Here is a 22,660-nt window from a genome sequence, read left to right as displayed (position 1 = left end):
AATCATTGAATTTTATATGATTTAAAAACTCTTGAAAGTCCTCTAATACTAACGAGGTACGATTATCAAAAGCGATATATGTAAAAAAATACAATCCTGAATGTGAATATCGTTCCTTAAAACTTCATTTTCCAAGCACCATCATTTCCTCCAGCGATTAATTTCTTCTACTGCGCGCTAGTTTTTCGCTTCCCCTAAAAAACTTACTTTTTCAAGTCCTCTCACTTTCCTCGGCATGGTGCAATATCCATAACTAACGACAATCGAAATCTACGTTGAACGAAGGAGAAAAGGCCGAAATATCGTATTACGCGCTGAAATCCTTGAGACGTACGAAGCGAACCCCGTAGCGCGTTGTTGTGATCTAACATGGCGGAGTGTAGTGTTGTGGCTGTTCAGTGTCTATGTCAATTTTGAAGTGATTTCGCTTAATCAGAAGGAAGGTAGTGCGATGGTCGGCGATCAAGGTACCGCGAGGGATCAAGGGAAATAGTCACGTATGCATGAGAGCTCGTATTCCGAGGGGGCTGACAATCGATTTGGGTTTCGTTTGTCGCGGGAACCGTAACACAGCGGCGAGAGAGCACGCAGAGGTGTCCGTCTTCCCAGCAACAAAATCTCTCTCCGAGTTTCGACGACGGAGAGCCAACCGCTCGAACGAACTCGACACACGGTCGTGATCACATCGCGCCGTGTCCCCACAACACGTGAAATCGGGAACGTGCGCTACGCGAGGAATTTTCCCGCGCGTCTCGAGAGGTTTTCTTTGGCGCAAGAATCAAGGCTTATGCAACGAGGAGCGCATAAACATCTATCACGGTAAACAATCTCACCTCCCGTCAAACGAGCTTTGAAGCATGTGAGCGTACGCGACGAATCGACGTCCCGTGTCGTATCTTGAGAACTGCTGCACAACAAAGCTTGATATCGTGCTCGTAAGCTCATTAAAGGAGGTATTGTGAGATTAGTGGGAGGAAAACTCAGGGGATACGCGTAGGCACAAGCTTCAGTCGATAATCGTTCAAAATAAGGGAGGATTCCTTATGGCGTTTTTGTTGATTAACAGTTGCATCGACTCACCTGAACTGTTCGACAGAAATAATTCTATGTACAGGTCGGAGTCTTAAAGAGAGCTTTCGAGTTGTCTTGGTCTTTGCGATTGTGGTTTTTGTAATAAGAAGCCTTAATGGGTTACAAGAGAGTAGTCCAGGGATCGGTTTATGCAACTTTCTGTGCGTTTGTCCATTTGATGGAAAGTTGAGAAATTATTGTTCGGGATACTTTAGAAAGCCAAAGAAAGTGAAAATAAAAGGGATGCAAGCTTGTTGGTGATAATATAGAACGGAGTGCATCAAGTTCAGCTTTACAATATGACGGATACACGCAGAAGAGTTAAGCTATACGCTCTGAATGCTGACAGACAATGGGACGACCGTGGTACAGGCCATGTTTCCTCAATGTATGTAGATAGATTAAAGGGATTTTCTCTTTTGGTCAGAGCAGAGAGCGATGGTTCTGTTTTGTTGGAAAGTAGGATACTACCTGATACTGCATATCAAAAGCAACAGGTAATAATTGTGAAACTTTAGCTCAATACAGATTAATTTAGCTCTTGCAAAATTTCTTACAATCAAAAGACAAATGCTATATGTATATAAAAAAGACAATAAACACTTTACTTTTTTTTAAATTCCAGGATACTTTGATAGTTTGGTCAGAAGGAGATAATTTTGATTTGGCCTTAAGTTTTCAAGAAAAGGCGGGCTGTGATGAGATTTGGGAGAAGATATGTCAAGTCCAAGGGAAAGATCCATCTGTTGAAATTACACAAGATATTGTTGAAGAGTCAGAAGATGAACGGTTTGATGAGATGTCGGATGCTGCACCCCCCATAGAATTGCCTCCATGCGAATTGAGTAGACTGGAAGATATTAATGAACTAATAGGGAATTACTTATCTTCTCAAATGAGAAAAGATAAATTGGCATTGGCTTTAGAATCAGAAGGTTACATCAAGAAATTGTTAAACCTGTTTCATACATGCGAAGATTTAGAAAATATTGAGGGATTGCATCATCTTTATGACATATTTAAAAATATTTTCTTACTTAATAAGAACACACTGTTTGAAGTTATGTTTAGTGATGATACGATTTTCGACGTTGTTGGGTGTTTGGAATACGAGCCATCATTACCTCAGCCAAAGAGGCATAGAGAATACCTTCGACAGTTAGCCAGATTTAAGCAAGCAATTCCTATTACAAACGCCGAATTGCTAGCTAAGATTCATCAAACGTACCGAGTTCAGTACATTCAGGACGTTGTTTTACCGACTCCGAGTGTATTTGAAGATAATATGTTGAATACATTGAGTAGCTTTATATTTTTTAATAAGGTTGAAATAGTAACTTTAATACAGGACGACGAGAAATTCCTTACCGAATTGTTCCGCCAATTAACGGACGAAGCAACATCAGATAGTAAAAGACGTGATCTAGTTCTTTTCTTAAAAGAATTTTGTAACTTTTCTCAGAATCTTCAACCGCAAGGGAAGGAGGCCTTTTATAAAACTTTAACAGCCCTTGGTATATTACCAGCATTAGAAATTACTCTAGCGATGAACGATGCCCAAACGAAAACAGCCAGTATAGATATATTGACTTATATAGTGGAATATTCTCCAAGTGTCGTTCGAGATTATACGCTACAGCAAATAAATAATACAGAACAGGACCAAATGTTAATAAATGTAATAGTTGCTCAACTCGTCGGCGATACTGATCCAGAGTTGGGTGGAGCGGTGCAACTAGCAGGTGTATTACGTCTACTCCTTGATCCAGAGAACTTGTTGGCTTCCGTTAACAAATCAGAAAAGGCCGATTTCTTAAACTACTTCTACAAGAATAGTATTGGAACATTAATAGCGCCTCTCTTAGCGAATACTATTGGAGAGCGACCAGCAAGGGAAGATTATAGAACAGTACAGCTTTTAGGATTGATTTTAGAGTTACTCTCATTTTGCGTGGAACATCATACATACCACATCAGGAATTGCATATTGAATAAAGATCTGCTCAAACGGATATTGGTTTTAATGAAATCGACACATACGTTTTTAGTGTTGTGCGCTTTAAGGTTTATGAGAAAGATTGTAGCTCTGAAAGATGAATTTTACAATAGATACATAATCAAGGGAAATTTATTTGCACCTGTATTTGATGCATTTGTAAGAAATAATGGTAGATATAATCTGCTGGATTCTGCAATTCTTGAAATGTTTGAATTCATTAAATTGGTGAGTGTATGTTTACTATTATAATAAACTATTTTATTATATCTTATATTTCTTATATTTCATGATTGATTTATTCTATTTTAGGAGGATATTAAATCTTTGTGTTCTCACGTTGTTGAAAATTTCTCAAAGGAACTGGAAGCAATTGATTATGTACAAACATTTAAAGCTTTGAAATTAAGGTATGAGCAGCATCAAGACAAGTTGAAAGATCGAGACAGAGCAGCTCTTGACAGGTATATTCTTCTTGCACAAATAGTTTTTTAAATAACTTCTTTTTGATGCAACTTCGAAATAATATTTTTATAATTATACTTAGTGTTCCATCCATACTGAGAAATAGTCGATATAGAAGGGACCAGAGACAATTAGATGAAGAAGAGGAAATGTGGTTCAATGAAGAGGAAGACTTTGATGAGGGTGAGGCGGTCGTACCCGCAGCAGCAGCAGATCTTGTGCCTCCGGCTTCTGCTAAGAAACAGTCGTCAACTTCAAATTCTGCACTTAATCCTGCTCTTGCAGATTCTAAAAGTCATCATCAGCAACAGCAGCAACAACAGTCTGTGTTGAACAATAACACTGCTAACAATAACATTACCTCGCAGCAATCGCAAATCAACAATAGTACAACGGCAACGAACGACTCTCCGATCACCTCGGACATGAATCCAAATTCAGCTGTAGGAACAGTGGAGAAAACTGGTACTACATTATTTAAAAAGGTACATTTCTCTCCTTTAAATAAACCTCAAACAAATGTAATCACTAGACTGCGGATTTTTATGCATTTACAAAGAATCTTAAATATTTAAAATATCAAAATCAAAGCAGGTATTACAAGATTTAAAAACTGAAACAGGTTTTTACTTAAATTCTGTTTTTTAAAATACATCTATAAGAGTTTCACTTTGCATAAAAATCAGCAGTCTATTATTTGCTTTAATTATTCTCTAGTAGTTAGGCTTTAATGGAATATTTTTTTAGGGTTTGGTCGACTATGAAGGAGATTCAGACGAAGAGGATGAGGACACAGAGGTAACGCCATCCCCGAAACGGCAAAGATTATCATAGTAGGCAAACTGGAAGAGAACGAGGGATTTGTGATTCTCAATCGCTGTTACCATTTCTGGCCCTCCTACATGTGCACAAAGGACTCGATCAGGAGATCGTACAATCAACCCTTTTATAATAAAAAAGAAGAACTGTTCTTAAGTGAGTGGACACGAGAATACATGTTTGTAATGTGGTGAAAATTGACATACCTCTTTGTGTCGGGTTGTGTATAAATTATACGAAAGCATCGATACCGAACGCAGGTGGGTGAAAGGGTCTAAGAAATGGAATGTATGTAATTGAAAGAAAAAAAAAGCGAAACAAAAGGAATGATGAACCAATGCGATATGGAAGGAAGAAAGAACTTTCTTTAACGAGACATATGATGGTAAATATTGTGGCATAATATATGACCACGTAAGTGTTAACAGTAAAAAAGATTTTAAAAGAAAAAATAGTCCATTCCACGTTGTCTGGAAACACCCTGTGTACTCTAGGAGAAATTGTTTCATGAACATAGGCTAAGAAACTCTAGCCAGGCCTAGTGGTTCTTACGAGTACAGAGAGTTCTAAGCGTACGCTTAGATTCGTGTAATAATTGTGACTGTACGTCATATATGCATCTATTAAGAAGAAACTTATTATGTAAAAAAAAAAAATCACATGTAAAAGTACATGATGTGTACCGCACAAAAACAACTGAGTGTTTTGTTTCGCCATCCATAAATTTCTTATTCGTACGATGGGCAATTATGATCCGTTCTTGAAGAAGGGGGTCAAACATCATGAAACTTTATCCAATTTAAACAGAAATAGTATTTAGTTTGTATATATATGTATATTTGTAACGATTGTAAAACAACCATTCGTGGGTTAAGCAGAGAGAATATGCGATTCCTTTACAAATTCAGTTCCCATTAAGGTTCTTTGAACGAGCTTTTCGGTTGTCGATGTAAGTAGTAGAAATTGTACAATAATAAACATTTGATTTGTGTATATTTACTAGTTTGCACTTCATGCCCGATATTTTATTCCTCAATGTAAAAAAAGAGGTATAATGTGAAAGTGTCTTGCAATCTTTGAACATTAAATATAGCTATCTCCTATTCGTATAAATTATTCGTAATTATATGGGCAAAAATAATGAGCTTGGCATCATTATGCTCTGTAAAGAAAAGGAAAAGTTCTTATCTATATCTGTGTAAATTCACCCTTGCGAAATTACTTACACATTTGTAGCATAGTCTCATCTAAATGATTTTACAATGAAGTAACAAATATCTTTTCGTTCATAATTCATAACTTTAACAAATACTCAGATTTAAACGAACAACAAGCATTTAACGTCACAAAAATCATAGGCGATGCTTTAAGAAAAATTTATTTTAAACATGTTGCTAATGTCATATCATAATGAAACAGATGTTCATTGATCTACATCAGCTCCAGACAAAAGTGTCTACTTCGTTCTAACTACTGATACAACCGATAAAGCTAGTATTAAGAGTCTATTTTCTCAATTTTACGTTAATGTTGTTTCTCTTTACTATGTTTTTACACTAAATATTATTTCAATGTGTGCCCTGACTGATTAAGTTAACAGATGGAAAAAAGGGTTTTATAAGCTACTGTAAAAATTTTGCATAACACACAATACCTAACGAAGACTTTCTAAGACTGCTTTAGAACCATATGTACATTGGACATTTCATAAATAGCTACATACATGTATGTAGAATACGCATATACAGTACAATTTACATAACTTGACTTTAAATAACTTATATACTATATTCTATATAAAAAATATTTCTGACAGAAGGTACATGATATCGAAGGGGCCATGTAATACAACAATTTGCTTTTTGCCGTTTTGCATGTTTTATAGCTGCCTCACTTTTCTCTACAATTCATACTCTGTTTAATTTCAGAAAAGTGTCAGGCATTCCACTTAAAACATTAAAAACAGTCCTCATATTAAAAAAAAAGTAAAAAGGTAATTATTGTATTGTATGCTGTCCTGGATACTAGTGTTACTTTTTACCAATGACAAGTTTCGATGAAAGACAGAATGATATAAGTTCTTTAAAGTTCTCAAGTTAGGTGAATGACTTTATACGTTAACTATCTGAAGCAGAGGTTTACAGATAATTCAGTCATGACACAAGTGAAATCTGTGAATATCAAAGTAGGCAAATTCACTGGAGCTGAATGCGATATATGTACATAAAAGGGAAAAAGTGCAGCTTGGACTGACCATGAAACGTGAGCGAGAAAGAGAGAAAGTGTGAAGAATGTAACAAAGTATAACATTAATTAATTAAGAGAATATCGAGTAATGTTGTTCTTCATGTGTTTCATATATATTCGCAATTTCTTCGATAAACAAGGGACAAAACGGTAAAGTTAGCAGAAGAAATGTTACTTTGTGAGCGTGTGTATTGGGAGTGTAAGTAATAAAGAGGAAAAAAAAAAAGGAAAGAACGAAATAAATCGATATCTAAGTGATATTACAGTAAAAGTGCGTGATCGTCTAACGCTATTTAAGCTGAATTTAATACATACTTATATAGAGTGTTCACTTGTTCGTTGTCGCATCGCTTTCATTACTGTCGTTTAATTATTTATCACTGTGTAACTATCGCCAATGCTTTGAGCTCTGCATATTTAACACAATCGTTTTTGGTACTACGTTTTACAAGCAGTACTGAATCAAATCCTGAGTGTAAGTCGAGCTTCCTATGTTTTTAAGTAGGAACACGTTACTCGAGTATTCGAGATCCACATCGTTATTTTTCTCCCATTTGAGAAGATGCACGAGATAATCGTTTATTCCGTCAAAGGATCCCGTGCGTCCGATTCTCCCTCGTTTTTAATCGAGCGAAGATCGAAGGCACCTTATTAAAGAAGGCATATGTCGAGCGCGATTTGTTGAACACAGTTGCGTTCGATGATATGCAATTAAATCCCATTTAACGTTGTTGAAAATAATTATAATACTTTTGTTTAGTGTTTCCTTATTAATGGAAAAAAAAATTAAAGTATTCTGTATAAGATCAATGCTCCAAAATCGCGAATAGAAGAAATTTTATTACAGCCGTCACATCGATGTAATGTTAATTACATGATAAAAAAAACATTGCACACATTGTACAATATCACGTGTTAATAATATTAATTATATATATATATACATATACATATATATAATATGACAACAGAACGAGACGCTTTTTCTTTGATATATATATGTGTGTACATAAATAAAATATATACATATATATACATAGGAAAAGACACCTTTTTATATGAGATGCTATTCGTAAAAACATGTGAATTAAGAGCAAGCATAAGGAGAAAAATAATGAACTGTTTCTGTGTGTAGTATGGTAAATAGTTGAATGGAGAGTAAATGGAAACGATTATTTTGCATTTTACTCTAGTAAAGTATGAATGATTGACTGATTGATCGAGCTATATATGAGAATTAAAATTGGGATTTGTGACGAAACACAAGCGAGAAGAATGTTTTTTCTGTTACCTTCATCATAGCTCGTAATATTGGGACATCTGCAATCATCTGTAAAAATAGTGATCTTTTAAGATATCTTTGTTTTTAAATAGGAGGGAGCAATTTGATGATTCAGCTAATTATTTTGAAAACATTTTCTTTTATTAATTTCATTTGTTGTAATTTTATTAGCAAAAATGAATTCCCAGATTTTTTGTCACACAATGCTAGTGTTCTGCCATGAATTCATTTTGTTCTTCATGATTGAACATCTAAGAAAGGCGAGAATGGTAAATGTGTGTTACATGAATAGAAAGTGTGTTGTAGAAGTGCGGAGAATATTTAATTAAATAAAACCTAAAATTAGAAGAATTTATTAATGAACAGAGTTATAACTTACCTCAATGTTTAATTGCAAGATGTGTTTCTTTATATGAAATGTAATATCACCAATTTTTAATTCTATTGTCATTGTGATTTATACAATTTATGCCATTAGATAATTATATGTAAAAAAGATTTTCTTAATGTATAAACACTAATCTTTTTTTCAAGCATCTTTGATAATGCTACACAAACATAATGATTTCATATTTCCTTTGTATCAGTGAAAAAGAAATGCTATGACGAGTCGGAAAATTGAAGATGTATAAAGTGTGAATGATCTAATAATACGGACAGTTGTCCTCTCCTTTTTATTAATACAGATAATATTCTTTTGATGACTATACAGATAGTTATCATAAAAAGGATTCTATTTTTTATTCCAGTTTAACTCTTAAAAAACATTTCCATTCAAAATGTCATCCAAGACATATTGAATGATCACAGGAGGAAATAATGCAAGTGACCTTAAATTTTTATCATTTATTCGCATTTTCAAATGAATTGCAATGCAAGTCACTCAGAATTATATAACAGAATCCAAACTAAATGCTATGTTACTCAGTTTAGTATCTTAATTCGAGTTTCTATTTGTGAATTCCTGTGTGTACATCGATTCTATGTATCTATAAAAGCCTTATGATCTTACCCTGTTGAAGTTACGAAAGTGTATTCTTTCCATTTTGTCAGTAAGGCCTTACCTATAATTCCACTTTTTAGCCTGTTTGCTTGCGCACAACCTCAGCTTGGAGGCGAGCTGCGAGCGCTTTGCGTACTTGAAAAATGGATGGCTCTAGAGGTTCTGGTAACTTTAGCTCCTGTTCTCCTTTGATAGTGGCTTCTGCAATCGTTCTAGCAGAACTTGGTCTTGATGAATTTCTTTCCAATCGTTGACTTCTTGCCTCTTTCTTCAGAGCGACTAACTTGTCCCGTCTGGCCTTTAGATAAGCTTGTCTCTTCCTTATATCTTCTTCTGATATCTAAAACATTTGTAAATGTTTGAAATTCTCTCAACAGTTTCATCCTTGCAGTATTTACAATTGCACATTCTCGTATGAATGAAATAAATACATTTTGCTCCTCTGATTTTGGTTCTTCAGGGATCACTGGTTCAAATAGAGTAGGTTTGTCGAATTTTTGAGAATGTTCTACTTCTTTTTCTTTTTCCTCCTCTTCTTTCCTTGACTCTAGACTCTCTTCTTCTGATGATGTTAATGAGTCTTCTTCTAGAGTCCTTTCTTCTTTCGATGCTTTCAAAGCTTCTTCCAATAAAGCCCTTTCATTGTTGTATTTAGCAGCCAAACGTTCGTGTTCTTTAATAAGTGAAGTCTCGGATGAAATGTTCTGTTCCTCCTCTGAATCATCGTCCAGTGCATGTTTTCTGTTCAGTGGATAATATTTCTTCATTTCTCTTAGATAGTAACGAGAGAGAGAGAGATTGCTTACTTACTGAATTATTTCTTCCATGACTAAAGTGTCATCCTGTGAACCTTCTGTTTCGTACATTAAGGATGCTGGAGTGAGGCCATACTTCTGTTCGATCATATTCAGAGCCTGTAGTTGTAACTCCAGGTTTTTCTGAATCATCATTCTCTTGAATATTTCGTACTCGTTTGCCGCCCATATTTGTTCGAACAAATTCTGGAACGACAGTAAAAACGCGTTACCACAAGTTGTTTGCTTTACTGTTTGATTTCTGGATTACCTGCTGAAACTGTATAGGCATTTTCGTATATTTGTTAACAGTGCAGGCGTACTCGAATTGCTCTGGGGTAATCCCCATATCTTCCATGAAGCAACCAAGCAATAAGTCTACCAGATTTTTATACTCTTGATACGTCTTGTGATATTCATCGTTATCTTCAACATCTGCCTCAAATACTGTGGAAAGTTCAGTTGAAGAAAATCTTTCAGTGTAGTTTTACGGTTTAAAAGTGTATTAGCCGAAAAAATACAAAATGCTTTGATCATTTTCGAAGTAATTTTCTGGAAATAGACAAACCGATGAAGTAGGTAAACTTACTGAGGGATTTTTCTTCGATGAAAGTGATCAGAGGTGCAGACCAGATGGGACCTTGAAGAAAACCGATCAAAGAGTCGAAGACCCAAGCACTATCGTCCTTATCGTTCATTCTTCGTGAATGTAGTCGCTTCTTTTCCACGAATGATCGATTCCTTTCGAACTTGCAGGTTGCAATATAACTTCCACACTTATAGCGTGTCTCTTTAAGCGTGTAGTCATAGCGACGACGAGGAAAACACTACGTAGACTTGCGCGAACAGAAATAATGCGGCTCCTAACTTTAAGTTTCCTTTATTAAAGCTACTTATTGCTTATACATGGACATTTGGATAATACGAAATTACCTAATTTTTAAATTAGTTATTAATCAGCGATACTTAACATTTTCTTCTTCTAATATATAAGATTTTTTTAGTCTTGTGAAATAAAACTTTGTGTTAGATGATTTTTAATTAAAACGACTGGATTCTATAAAACACTGACTTATTAAGAAAAAATCTATGGTACTATAATATACAGTATAAGATCGTCAGTCATTCACAGTCAAAGAAATTCACAAATTAACATATATACAAGATAGAAGATTGTCGCACATGTTTCATAATCTTGCGCAACCATCACTGAACAATTAGTTAAAAGTTACGATTACCAAAAAAAAAAGTTACAAAAAACATTCTTGAAGTTTATGTACAATAATTTTCGTCTTCTGCAGCTGGAGGACGAAAATAAGGTGGTTCTATATACAGTGTAATCTCGACTAATGAATTTTTTACAATTGGAAGTTATGCTGGGAGTGATTCAAAGTATTTGTTGACATAGTGTGAGCCGGATGCGACGGAGCTGGCGTGTACAGACTGTGATGCGAATGCGACTTGGCTCTGGAAAGCTCGCTGTAACGATCTTGCTCAGGCGGAGCGACCAGGAGGACTGGTCTTAAGGACAAGGATTTTCGTGATCCAGCGACGCTTTGGGCTTCGTTCACGTATCCTGGATTTACTTCACCTACAAGGAAAGAAGACTCGTTTAAAGACAGAATTCCTCAGTAGAGTCGTAATTATTGCTTTCAATCTTTTTCATGTCCAACTCGGTCTTTATTTCAGTTTCGCTTTTCTTTTACCCATAAATTCTTGTCTTTTTCTGTGTGGTTATAAAGGTGAATATACCTTTGTACAAGGAGCCATTATTGAAAGGTTCTGGCTGTAGTCTGACGTGCCTGGACGCCAAAATGAAAGCAAGCGCGGCCAACGTGGCTGCATCAAGAGCCGCGATCGCTGCTAACGGGATTGCCCATCTAACGGCACAGGCTCCTGGATTGTATCTACCGAACAAATTATGTATTCATTTGTCGTCGGAGATTGGTAATCATGAAAAATGAAATTGATGTCAGATGGATACCTGGATGCGGCTGCACCGCAGACGGCTCGAATTAGAGGGGAGTCCCAGCCCAGAGGGTAAACGCAAACTCCAATGGCCATAGATATCGCTGAAGAAACAGAAATAGAAAAGAATAGAATTGCGTTAACACATATTTTAACATAGCTGAGCACTTAATCCTATGAATACTTATAAGTGAATAATTTTAAGCCTTCGAGGTTTCTACAAAATTCTAGAGTAATTTCTCTGATCATAAAAAATATGGAAATGTATACAGGAAGCAGAGCCTATTATGCACAGACAGGAAGTTTATGTTTCCAATTCGCCGAGTAGTATTATAACGTAGGAATACGTTTCTGGGTGAAACGATTTCCTCTTCGTAGAGTTGATTCACATTTCAACCACTAACTTTCACTGTTGTGCGAACAGAACGAGCTACGATCGTCGGTAATGTCTTTAATCAACGATGATGGGCTTTCAGCTTTCATCCACCCGCTGATGATCGCTCTTAGGTAAAACGTTATTGCTTTTTCATTTTGTCTTGTAACTTTCGTTATAAAAACAACAAGAGCTTCTGATGGCGTTGCCTTGGTATAATAAACGAAGCTATGGCTTAGATTATTTATTATTTCCCTTTTCTTCGGGAATGAGAGGAACAGATGACGAGCTTCATCATCGACTAGCCAAGCGTAAATATTAAGTAACTGTGTTACTTGTTGCAGGACAAATCAAGCATGTCAATGTTCCTCAAGTGGGTCAACATTAGAAACGAGTATTTTGTAGGTAAAGTCACGGTGGGCCACTTCAGTCGTTTCACCGTTCTTCCGTTGATTAAGGTATCTTGTTGCCAATTAAAACTAGAATATACAGCGATATGAACTCAATGAAGGCTGCACTTACTTAGCTGTCTCGCGAAAGTGAATCAGTTTATTCAATTAAAGTTTTATTCTAGGTAAATATGTGCTCAGGCTTAACACGGTAGTAAGATGGTGTCAGTAACCCACCAATCAACTATTCACTGAGTGACAATTCGTGATCCAATCATCAACGCGACCTGTTCATTAGAGTATTGTTTTGTTACTCATTTCGCAAGCGCGATCCCGCTGGCAGGAAACGCTTTCTACTCGCATAGAAGGCAAAACGAGATAAAAACCATTTTAATCCTTTGTAGGTAGAGAGCAGATATAAAACCACCTACACTGTTCTTTCCAGCATTCCAAGAGATAGATAATAGCGGTTGTTTGTAGAACTCAATGTGTAAGTGTACATACACTGTGTTTTGTGACCATAAAATTACTCTAAGTGGTATCTTAGAAAATTCAATTCAGGGACGAGAAAGTAGAAGCTTTGCCCTTCAAAATGAGACCAGGGTCACTCTCATACGATTTTTTTTCACAAAGTTACAGAAGCTCAAAGATGGACCATTTTTTCGACCCCTGGATCATTGCGCTGTTCTGGTGCCAGAATCACACTTTTCATTCAAACTGCGATAACTCAGCGAAAAAAAATCGTAAGTCAATTTTTAAAGTCTCGTTGAAAAGGGGAGACTTCAGGCTTGAAATGTACTGCAGAATTAGTCTCGAAAAAAATTTATCAAGTTCCAGAGGGGTGTCTGAATTTGGAAAACATTTAGGGAAAACCACCTCCTTTTTTTCGGTCTGCAGCTAAGTATAAAAGGGTCTTTAAAAAAATTGAATTCAAGGGCGAGAAAGTGGAAGCTCCGCCCTTTAAAATGAGCTCTGGCTGACGGCTCTACGATTTTTTTTCACGAAGTTATAGCGGTTCAAAGATCAACAATTTTTTAATGATACTAATATCGATCAAAATAGAGAATGGCTTTCGAGTATTTCTGACAGACGACAGTGTTGTATCATTTCAATTTGTCGACTGAGTATAATAATAAACTCTCTTCCTCTATTTTCAATTACATTCAACTTAGCTAACAACAAACTCTGTCGTAACAGAAGCGTGCTGTACGCAACGATTGCATCACTTCCTGACCCGTTGGTCCCCGTACATGTAATTTTCAGCCGCATCGTGCTGATAAGGCATTACACGAAGATTACAGCAATAGCCCCCGAGAATGCTTGACCGTGTTACACTTTCTAAACTAATCTGCAGCATCACGTCAAACATTCGTTTGCAGCCTTTAAATGAGCCGAGTATACAGACCAGTAATCGCAATTTAAGTCTGTGTATCGCTAAGCGAATCATTCCTTCAGTGTTTAATAATGTCTCTCACTAGAAAAATTAGCTAAAATAATTTTGTATATATTTTTAGGTCATCAAGATCTACCAGTAAATATTTTTGAAGAACAATGTTATGCAATTGCTTTAGTAATACGTAAGGTCGTGAATAGTGTAATAGATCTTCCTTGTTTATGAGAATATCAATTGCATGATCAGTGAAAAACACCAACGAATGATAACGCAAAATTCGATAAAAATGTACAGAGCTACAGAACCTCAACTGGTCTGAATCAACTTGAGGATTTGATTGCGCAAAATTCAATTATAATACGAGCTACAATACAGCGAGGTCGTAAAATCGGTCAAGCATTAAAGCAAACATTGTAAATGAAATATCATTAGTCATATGCTGTTAGTTACCTATTGTTTCGAACCCTAAAACAAATTGCAACGCACATAAGCGAAAAAACAATCAAATGAAAAAGCTCAAGAGTTTCATACACGACCTTGCTCTATCGCAACTGGTACTAAAACTGAGATTGCCCTGAAAACAACAGCAGAAGTATCGAAGAATAATTTAACAGTAATGTTTATTTTACTTTGAATTACCTGAGACCACTTGCATCCAAGCGCACAAGTAGAAAACGGTGGTGCTCTGGCAGAAGAAGAACAGAAGCATCGCGCAGATAGTTACCAAAGCGATTATGACCGCGATGCCGACTAGAATCGTGCTCGCCCTGAAAGGAACATTGGCGATTGTGGACAAATCGTCCAATCTACCAACGCACTCCTCACCCAGTTCACCTGGCGAATAAAGAAAATTGTTCCCAGTTAACTAGCCGTGAAAAGGGCAATTTTTCCAGTACATGAACAGATATGAAACTTCTAGCGATTCAGAGAGAGATCCTTACCATTTCCACCGTAGTTGCACCTGGTCCACAGGCCAAATCTGCCGGGGTTCTCGTGCTTCAGGTCGCCCAACCATTCAGGCGTGACAAACGCCACGACTCCTATTATGGCGTAACATATGGTGAAAATTCCCCACAGCACGCCAATCGCCTTCGAATTACGGATGTAATTCGTCGCGTACATGTGGGAGGATTCCACGTATTCTATCTTCGATCCCATTTCGCTACTAAAATGCGTATTATTTCATTAATGGATTACTCTTCAGTTTCTCTATAAGTAGATTCTTCATATGGACAGAGGCAGATCCAGAAATCTTTTTTGGTGAAAGGCTAAATAATTAAATTTTTCAAAATGTAACAATACTTGTAGATATTACTCTTTGGGGGCCACTGGATTCGCTGGACCTCTGGATCCACCACTGCATATGGAAATTTATGCAAATGGATTCTTGAAATGCAGGAATATTGCCAGTTATTTGAGATTCTTGAAATCCAGAAAGTCAGAGTTCTCTGTGATTAGAATTCTTAAAAGCCAAAAATCTAGAATCAGTGAAATTCGCGGAATAAAACGTATCTAACTTTCGCTAAGCAATAACAAAAATAAAAATGCTTTCTCTGTTCATGTTTTAAGTTACTGTGATGACTGTAAGTGTTTCCAGGTTTGACATTCAAGGGTTGCTGATTCAAAGAGATTGTTATCGCGTGAAATTTAATTAACGAAACACTTACATTCTTCAAGTATCGACTCTTTTCAGTGTTTCGGCATCAACAATGCTGAAACCTTTCTCGGAGCGTAAAGTGTTCCCCGTTCTCACGTTAAATCGCTGCCACCGCCCGTGACATTTACGTTGGAACATTCACCAGCCGACTACGAAGGTGTAGCTTTTCTTTCCGCGGGCCGATGCGCTGATCTATCGCTGAGAATGTAATTGAACTCATGACAAAAACAGCTCTTGTCAAGCTTTACGAGTTTTTTAATGGGTACTCATGTTAATTATGAGAAACGAGATTCAGAATACAATGAAACTTAACCATAAGAAAAAGAACATTAATCGACTGAAGAAAAATTAAAGATACTATACTATTTTTTTACTCTCCTAAAAAGAAGACAAAAATGGAAACGGGTCGTTTTTGTTATGAACTCTTCAATAGAATCCTGTTTTAGTCGCGATTTATTCATTATTCTCTCAGTTTTATGTCTTCCTCGGCATAAACTAAAGATGAATACCTCAGACGTATTTTACAGGTGATTTCAATGTCTCCTGAAAAAAGCTTCATTGCACCGCGGCTCTGCTTTAATAACATTGCAAAATTGCTAATATATACACAGTGATTCGTAAGCTATAAGGACTGCTACACACGCGTTCTACTTGCGTAGTTTTGGGTCACGTATGATCTCAAAACTGAAACTCGTTTTTCATGCTTATAAAGGACGAACATCAAAGATGTTTTACCTGTGCCGATTTTTCGAAAAAATATTCACATCACTATTTATAGTAAAGGTTATGATACTTATGATTTCGAAAGAAAGAAGCTTCATAAAATAATTTCAAGGTTTATGATGATCCAGGAGTTGAAAACCTATCTGCAAGTGAAATTTTTAGAATCTAGATATTCAGAATCCTCTGCCTCTAAAACCGAGAATATTCAAGCACTCTCAGAATCCTATGCAAATCTCTAAAAAGACTATAAAAATAAACTGTAGAGCTACACGAACGTACCTCTTAGCCTCTCCTCTCTTCCTCGAAATTTTCCTCAAGACACTGTCAAGAACATGTGCACTAAAGTTCACCCACTTCACTCTCCTTCGAAGCCTTCGAAGAAACAGACTCTCGTTGAACACACAGGAAGTGTTTATCCTGGAGGAACTCTCGAATGATTTCAATAAACGAACTTATCCTACACGGGCGTGAAGGAAAACCACAAAAAGACCCGGAACCGCAGAGTTGCAGATTGTGAGGCGATCAGCTCGTTGCATCGACTTGCATAGCCGCTGGTGAGCGCGAAACGACGCGGCTGATCACCTCGACGAATGGAAAATACGTCTTAAAGAGGGCAAGAGCTATGATAGCCCGACGTAGGCCTCAAGATGGCTGGTTCAGGTGAGTCCAAGTTGCTTGGCTCGAGGAAGAGGGGCGTGGAGAGAGACGGGGACTGTGAATGGGGCCTCTTACGGACCCTGGACTCGAGAGAAAGGCGACGTCGAAAAGACGTGGAGAGTAGGGACGGTTGGGTCGCGTGGTGGGTTCGTACAGGTATCGTACTGCCAGCCGCTCCTTGGTTAAGGTATCCCCCTGTAAACGTTGCAAAATTGAACAATTTTCATCAATTTTTTTTGAGTAAATGCTAAGTCTGTTGTGATTCTTTTTTTTGCAGTTTATGTAACTACTTTTTCGTTATATATAACAATTTTTTTACGCCGTTTTCTCATTGTTATTCTCCTGCAGTAATCACGCATTTAAAAATCGTATTTTGCTGGTGTAGGTGATGGGAGCTTCCAGGATGAACTAAAAAGTTCTGTACAAGAATTGTGAAAAATGCTATGTATGACGAAAAGGCAGCTAAATAAATTACAAAAAACAATCACTCTATTAGTTAAAAAAAGTTCATGAAAGTTAGGAAATTTCTCGAATTCTTAACACGTCTGAAAGTGATTGCATCCTGATCAAAATTGTTGAGGAGTGTCATGCTCAAAATAGGTCACATTCCATGGCCAGAGTTTTATTACCTTGTTATAAAATCGTTGATAACTTGAAACTGAGGAAGTTTTTGACAAAAACGTGGGTCAATTTGAGGAGTAATTAGATATGGTCCTAAAAATGAAAAAAAATTTAGAGAATATCGGGTTATTGACACACAGTATTCTTCTTATGGTTGTACTTCCGATTGACGCGACTCAAGGACGAAGAAGAGATATCATATGTTGAGCACCATAAATTTTTTAGTGCCGTCATTCGAGAGGTATTATTCTCTACTTAGGAATTGCACTTTCCTCGTAAGCCAGGTTATATTAGAAGGAAACCTTTCTTTAGGTGGCATACCATTCTGCATTCTTTTATGGTGACGCGACAATAATGCTGACTATATGATTCAATTTTATTATAATCTTCGCAACTGGTACTGTACTGTATCGTATCACTTTTCGTATTGAATACTATCCTGCGATCATGTTAACGTATTAATTTGCTTATAGGTTAAGAACTCACTGTACTTGAATCATAAAAACTATTATAAACTAAAAGAAATGCCTCAGTTTTGTAGACAGGTTTTTAAGACGTATTTAGAAATCTGTGAAACCTATCTGTACCTTTCTGCGTTAACTTGCGAGCACGTTTTACACAAATTACCGAACTTTATATTCAAGTAATAGCGCAGAACTTTCCTTGCTCCGATTTCTACAATTTTAAAAGTCAAATCGTTGCTAAAAAAAGATCGCGATTACTCGCAATTTGCATTTTAATATCGTCTTGAATTTGCCTTTCGTTTTACTCAGAAATGAGTACTCTTTTTTGTCGAAGATTCTTTATCATTTTCATCTTCGTTATATCCGACTGAGAACACTTAAAAAAGTACTCGAACAGAACTTATTTTATGAAAACCATTTAGCTTCCTTTTCGTATTTCAAGTAAAACTTACAAATGCGTGAAAATAATCCCCCATAAATCAGTCTTAGTGCCATCTACGTGTGCTGCTCAAACTAGATTTCAAAAACAGTGGATTTCTAACCTCCATGCGTGTTAAGAATGGCAAATCGTACTGTAAAGGACGCGAAATCTATTCGCGGTACAAATCCACAGTATTTAGTGGAGAAAATAATCAGATCTCGGGTGTACGATTCTAAGTATTGGAAGGAAGAATGTTTTGCTCTAACCGCGGAACTTTTGGTCGACAAAGCTATGGAATTGAGGTTAGTAAACATTAATTACAATATTTACGTTTCTTCATTCTCTGACATGTATGCAACGACGCGATAATTTGTGTCGTACCATAACTTGCAGACTTAAATAATCTAATCATTGCATTTCAGGTTTATAGGTGGTGTATATGGGGGAAATGTGAAGCCAACACCATTCCTATGCCTCATATTAAAAATGCTCCAAATACAACCTGAGAAAGACATCATAGTAGAGTTTATAAAAAATGAGGAATTCAAATATGTTCGTGCATTGGGAGCTATGTACATGAGACTAACGGGATCCTCTTTAGACTGTTACAAATATTTGGAACCATTGTTTAACGATAATAGAAAACTTAGGAAGCAGAACAAGCAAGGTAAATTTGAATTAATTCATATGGATGAATTCATAGATGAACTCTTAAGGGAAGAAAGAAGTTGTGATGTAATTTTGCCAAGGATACAGAAGAGGCACGTGCTAGAGGAAAACAATGAATTAGGTAAGTTCCTTATAACTGAATACATGCATTATTGCAAATATTGGAATACATATATTTTGGTAACAGAAGCAAAAGTGTCAGCATTAGAAGACGATATGGACGAAGGGATAGAAACGTCAGAGGATGAAGATATACCTCCTGTTAAAGAAGACATTCGTAAAAGAACTGATGATCATGATAGGGACAGGGATCGGCATAGAGAGAGAGACAAAAGACATTCGCGATCTGAGAAGAAATCCGACAGGGAGAAGCAAAGGTCGAGGAGTAGAGAGAGGGAACGAGACAGACGAGATCGAAAACGGAGTAAATCCCCGAAAGGTCATTCTTCGTCACACAAAGATAAAGACAGAGATAAGGATCGGCACAGAAGAGACGACAGAGATCGAGACAGAGACAGAGAAAGAGAAAGAGAGAGAGATCGGGATCGTGATCGGAGACGAGAACGCGATAGAACTAGACACTGAATTGGATTATCGCGACTCAAAGAACTTTGTACAGATCGTAACTGATTTTTACAATTATCAGGTAAATAAAAGATTTGAAATAACTAAAGTCGAGAATTGTTTTATCAATTATACTGGACTTCGGTCACGATTAACAGCATGTAACATTTACAGGAAATAGTTCCATATTAAAATTATAATATTTATCAATAGAAACGCTACATAGTAGCTTAGAGTACCCGTACATTATGTGTTTCAAGTGACAATATTTTCTTATCTATAACATTATACTATTCGTTTGTTCTGGACTTGTTTCTCCTCGTCCTGGGCTTAACAAGATTACCGAATTATAATCGCGGGCTCTTAGGATTATTTACAAAACAGTAGAGGATATTTATCATTGCAATTGTTACAAGAGAGTACGACATATATTTTGAATGATATAAAAAGGTGTTTAGGAGAAATCGTTTCTCTTTAACAATTCAACGACAAATCTTCTCGAGCACCAGATAATAAAATAAATTGAGAATGTCATAGCCTGTCTATAAATGTAATCTGTATGATTACACGCGTATATAATATTTTTATATATATATATATATACATTTTCACAGTACCTTTTGATAATTAAAAGTAGTGAGCAAAGAATGGTATCAATGCATAAAACGAAATGAGCGCATTCATTTTTTCCGCTTTTCCTTTGCTATTAATTGTTCATCTGATTTATCAGATCAATAGAGATCAATATTAAACAATGTATCGCATACCCTCCAAATTATATTCATCCGATAAACACTGCATTTTTTAAAAATATTAGATACGATATCACTAGTTAAAATGTTGGCGAATTTAAAATAAATAATCTCTCTTCCTCTTTTTTTATCCATTTCAGCAGCTTACTGACTGACTCAATTGCATCAGGTTTTGTTACAAGTGGTTCGAATGTTACATATAATTCAAAGCCTACTGTGACCTAAAAATGGCATTTACATAAATTAAGTCGTAAATATATTAGAATTTTCCATTGTGTTTACATAAATGCGTATGTGACTCACCCATGCTAGCATGGTCTCCTTATCTAATTGTTGGAATATGAGTTTCAATGGTCGATTAGGAGCGTGTAGCCTGTGGTGCAAACACTGATAAAGTCCTAGTAATCTGCAGAGAGGAAACATGTATATCAAAGTAGCTGTTAATATTACTTGTTCTTTTAATCACACAATTTTTAAAAGAATTTCCTTATACCTTTCTATTTCTTCATCTGTTGTATAAGGGGGTTGAAGTCCAGGACTCCAAAACTGCGCTGTACTTCTACATTTGTATAAAACATGCCGCATTTCCGGCAATCCAATGTCACTAGTTGTAATCGGTGGTTTATTCATGGATTCATTAATTGCTTCCAAACAATTTGTCCGCCTTAATTTCTCTACAATTTTCTAAAAATATAATTATTCTAGCATTATTCATATTTAGTTTTTTTTTTTTTAATTTGATGAAAACACCTACTTGTTTCGCCTCAGATAGGGTAAAGAACACATCTCTGTCAACTGTCAGCAATAACAAGCATGCTTGACAATCTTCAGCCAGATACGATACATGTCCATGCATATAACCATTGGCATCAAACTTTGGTAAACATATTGGTGTCCAGCTCTCAGCAGTCTTAAGTGACTCTGAACTGTCGACCAAATTTTGTATTATGTGCAAATCCACAGGGTGTAAAAAAAATTTGTTCATTCTGACTAAAGTTACCAATTGGTTATTAGCTAGAAGTATTGCAAACACTAAATTCTGAAAAGTGTCATATTCTGGTTAGTGTAATATTCAAAAGGTGAAATATTTCCTATTTTCACAAAATATCAGATACTTGAAATTTGATTATGTTGTAGAAGTATAATACCTTAATTTTACCACATGTCTGAATGATAGTCTGTGTAATGGAACTCCTCATTGAAGGCAGCAAAGGCAAACACTTGATTGCTCCTAGAAAAAATGCTGGTTCTCTGTCCATGAAATTTAATAAGTGATCTATCAGTCTTTCACTACCAGTTAATAATCTCCGTAAATCAAAATTTCTACGTTGATCGTAAACTCTTGTTAACTGTGACTGTGTCAACACAGAAACTATTTGATTATATACATATCTGCAATGAAAAAAAATTACAAGTTACTACTTCAATATTACATAAACCAATCCATTAAGATACACTTACGTTAACTGTAATGTAAGTTGGGGAACACTTTCAAGTGTCTTTGAAACTGCAACTAGGATTAATGGACCTTTAACCACAAATACAAAGTTAGTATCTCCCGCATGTACAGACCTAATCATATCACTGCCTGCTTGGACGAACGAAACTAAGGCTTGCATGACACCCATAACAGTGACTAGTTTATCCTCGGAACTATATCTAGAGTATATGGGTTTCCCTGCTTGACTCAGAATAAATACATGTTTCCTTTGCGCTAACCATGTCTTGCAGCGTAAAGGATCTGAATCTAAATTACTTTGACCTAATCGATGGGTAACATCTTCCTAGAATACAAAACCTCTGTTAAATTAATATAAGTTTAGTACACTGAATGTACTTTCTTTTCGATGACTAGGTTATACAACGTACTAATTCAGTATCGTCGAGAGAAGTTGTTTTCTGAAGATCCCTTGAACCGATTGCTGTGGGTGTCGGAATGTCTTGCGTGTCCTCCTGAATCTCTGAAATAGTGCTCGTCGTGCTTTCTTTCATCTGTCTGTCGTCGATACTACTGCTCATCTCCTGTTCGTATTCCTCGAAACTGTCGGTAGTGACCAGCATAGTTTCCGCCGATGCACCTGGCTCGATACCAGGTTCGGGAATACCATCATCGATAGTAGCAGGCTCGTTCGTGGCCATTTTTTGAAACGAAACACTTTCGACCTGCCACTATTCCGAAAATCCTCCCGATTGACATTTAACGGCAAGCCATAACGGATCGGCCGCCATTGTTCAATCCGGCTTATTTGGAACGGAATCTGCAACTTATCAGCACTGCAACCAACCTAAATAAATCAACAAAGTCACTAGTATTTGAAAATACAGTTGCGCC

At 36.4% G+C, this 22,660-nt stretch overlaps 5 protein-coding genes across 6 annotated transcripts; 2 read left to right on the top strand and 3 right to left on the bottom strand.

Moving 5' to 3' along the window:
- Nucleotides 1-356: 356 nt before the first annotated feature.
- Flfl (serine/threonine-protein phosphatase 4 regulatory subunit 3 flfl) lies at nucleotides 357-6,845 on the top strand. Its single transcript, XM_076378680.1, has 5 exons — nucleotides 357-1,568; nucleotides 1,697-3,295; nucleotides 3,380-3,531; nucleotides 3,615-4,017; nucleotides 4,280-6,845. The coding sequence occupies exons 1-5, from the start codon at nucleotides 1,371-1,373 to the stop codon at nucleotides 4,364-4,366; spliced, it is 2,439 nt and encodes an 812-aa protein (XP_076234795.1). The 5' UTR covers nucleotides 357-1,370; the 3' UTR covers nucleotides 4,367-6,845.
- A 1,305-nt stretch (nucleotides 6,846-8,150) lies between these two features.
- On the bottom strand, nucleotides 8,151-10,515 carry LOC143179447 (cilia- and flagella-associated protein 36). The gene is made up of 5 exons (XM_076378684.1): nucleotides 10,267-10,515; nucleotides 9,949-10,124; nucleotides 9,694-9,884; nucleotides 9,315-9,624; nucleotides 8,151-9,223 (listed from the first exon to the last, which is right to left on the bottom strand). The coding sequence occupies exons 1-5, from the start codon at nucleotides 10,373-10,375 to the stop codon at nucleotides 8,960-8,962; spliced, it is 1,050 nt and encodes a 349-aa protein (XP_076234799.1). The 5' UTR covers nucleotides 10,376-10,515; the 3' UTR covers nucleotides 8,151-8,959.
- Nucleotides 10,516-10,652: 137 nt separating this feature from the next.
- Lhfpl (LHFPL tetraspan subfamily member 5 protein) lies at nucleotides 10,653-16,591 on the bottom strand. 2 transcript variants are annotated; one of them, XM_076378687.1, is made up of 6 exons: nucleotides 16,460-16,591; nucleotides 14,742-14,965; nucleotides 14,440-14,634; nucleotides 11,662-11,749; nucleotides 11,430-11,584; nucleotides 10,653-11,268 (listed from the first exon to the last, which is right to left on the bottom strand). In XM_076378687.1, the coding sequence occupies exons 2-6, from the start codon at nucleotides 14,956-14,958 to the stop codon at nucleotides 11,036-11,038; spliced, it is 888 nt and encodes a 295-aa protein (XP_076234802.1). In that variant the 5' UTR covers nucleotides 14,959-14,965; nucleotides 16,460-16,591; the 3' UTR covers nucleotides 10,653-11,035. The 2 variants fall into 2 exon arrangements, with proteins under 2 accessions (XP_076234802.1, XP_076234801.1); XM_076378686.1 differs by lacking the exon at nucleotides 16,460-16,591 and adding an exon at nucleotides 15,468-15,594.
- A 359-nt stretch (nucleotides 16,592-16,950) lies between these two features.
- On the top strand, nucleotides 16,951-19,688 carry Prp38 (pre-mRNA processing factor 38). The gene is made up of 4 exons (XM_076378685.1): nucleotides 16,951-16,993; nucleotides 18,406-18,645; nucleotides 18,766-19,133; nucleotides 19,200-19,688. The coding sequence occupies exons 2-4, from the start codon at nucleotides 18,482-18,484 to the stop codon at nucleotides 19,595-19,597; spliced, it is 930 nt and encodes a 309-aa protein (XP_076234800.1). The 5' UTR covers nucleotides 16,951-16,993; nucleotides 18,406-18,481; the 3' UTR covers nucleotides 19,598-19,688.
- Nucleotides 19,689-20,408: 720 nt separating this feature from the next.
- Mon1 (vacuolar fusion protein MON1 homolog) lies at nucleotides 20,409-22,562 on the bottom strand. Its single transcript, XM_076378683.1, has 7 exons — nucleotides 22,198-22,562; nucleotides 21,790-22,112; nucleotides 21,477-21,720; nucleotides 21,083-21,367; nucleotides 20,822-21,012; nucleotides 20,632-20,734; nucleotides 20,409-20,549 (listed from the first exon to the last, which is right to left on the bottom strand). Exons 1-7 carry the CDS (start codon nucleotides 22,465-22,467, stop codon nucleotides 20,409-20,411), a joined length of 1,557 nt encoding a protein of 518 aa, XP_076234798.1. The 5' UTR covers nucleotides 22,468-22,562.
- Nucleotides 22,563-22,660: the final 98 nt, after the last annotated feature.

Source organism: Calliopsis andreniformis, chromosome 5, assembly GCF_051401765.1.
Source record: "Calliopsis andreniformis isolate RMS-2024a chromosome 5, iyCalAndr_principal, whole genome shotgun sequence".
Classification (NCBI taxonomy): domain Eukaryota; kingdom Metazoa; phylum Arthropoda; class Insecta; order Hymenoptera; family Andrenidae; genus Calliopsis; species Calliopsis andreniformis.
This window is presented reverse-complemented; position numbering and strand designations above follow the sequence as displayed.

Coding starts and splice junctions, on each gene's coding strand:
- Flfl (XM_076378680.1), top strand. CDS start 1,371: ATGACGGATACACGCAGAAGAGTTAAGCTATACGCTCTGAATGCTGAC. Junction 1,569..1,696: donor CTGCATATCAAAAGCAACAG/GTAATAATTGTG, acceptor TTTAAATTCCAG/GATACTTTGATAGTTTGGTC. Junction 4,018..4,279: donor GTACTACATTATTTAAAAAG/GTACATTTCTCT, acceptor ATATTTTTTTAG/GGTTTGGTCGACTATGAAGG.
- Lhfpl (XM_076378687.1), bottom strand. CDS start 14,958: ATGGGATCGAAGATAGAATACGTGGAATCCTCCCACATGTACGCGACG. Junction 14,635..14,741: donor GTGCAACTACGGTGGAAATG/GTAAGGATCTCT, acceptor TTTATTCGCCAG/GTGAACTGGGTGAGGAGTGC. Junction 11,269..11,429: donor TAATGGCTCCTTGTACAAAG/GTATATTCACCT, acceptor CTTTCCTTGTAG/GTGAAGTAAATCCAGGATAC.
- Mon1 (XM_076378683.1), bottom strand. CDS start 22,467: ATGGCCACGAACGAGCCTGCTACTATCGATGATGGTATTCCCGAACCT. Junction 22,113..22,197: donor CTCTCGACGATACTGAATTA/GTACGTTGTATA, acceptor TTTGTATTCTAG/GAAGATGTTACCCATCGATT. Junction 21,368..21,476: donor AGACATGTGGTAAAATTAAG/GTATTATACTTC, acceptor GACACTTTTCAG/AATTTAGTGTTTGCAATACT.
- Prp38 (XM_076378685.1), top strand. CDS start 18,482: ATGGCAAATCGTACTGTAAAGGACGCGAAATCTATTCGCGGTACAAAT. Junction 18,646..18,765: donor GACAAAGCTATGGAATTGAG/GTTAGTAAACAT, acceptor ATTGCATTTCAG/GTTTATAGGTGGTGTATATG. Junction 19,134..19,199: donor AGAGGAAAACAATGAATTAG/GTAAGTTCCTTA, acceptor TTTTGGTAACAG/AAGCAAAAGTGTCAGCATTA.
- LOC143179447 (XM_076378684.1), bottom strand. CDS start 10,375: ATGAACGATAAGGACGATAGTGCTTGGGTCTTCGACTCTTTGATCGGT. Junction 10,125..10,266: donor CATCGAAGAAAAATCCCTCA/GTAAGTTTACCT, acceptor AACTTTCCACAG/TATTTGAGGCAGATGTTGAA. Junction 9,625..9,693: donor GTCATGGAAGAAATAATTCA/GTAAGTAAGCAA, acceptor TCCACTGAACAG/AAAACATGCACTGGACGATG.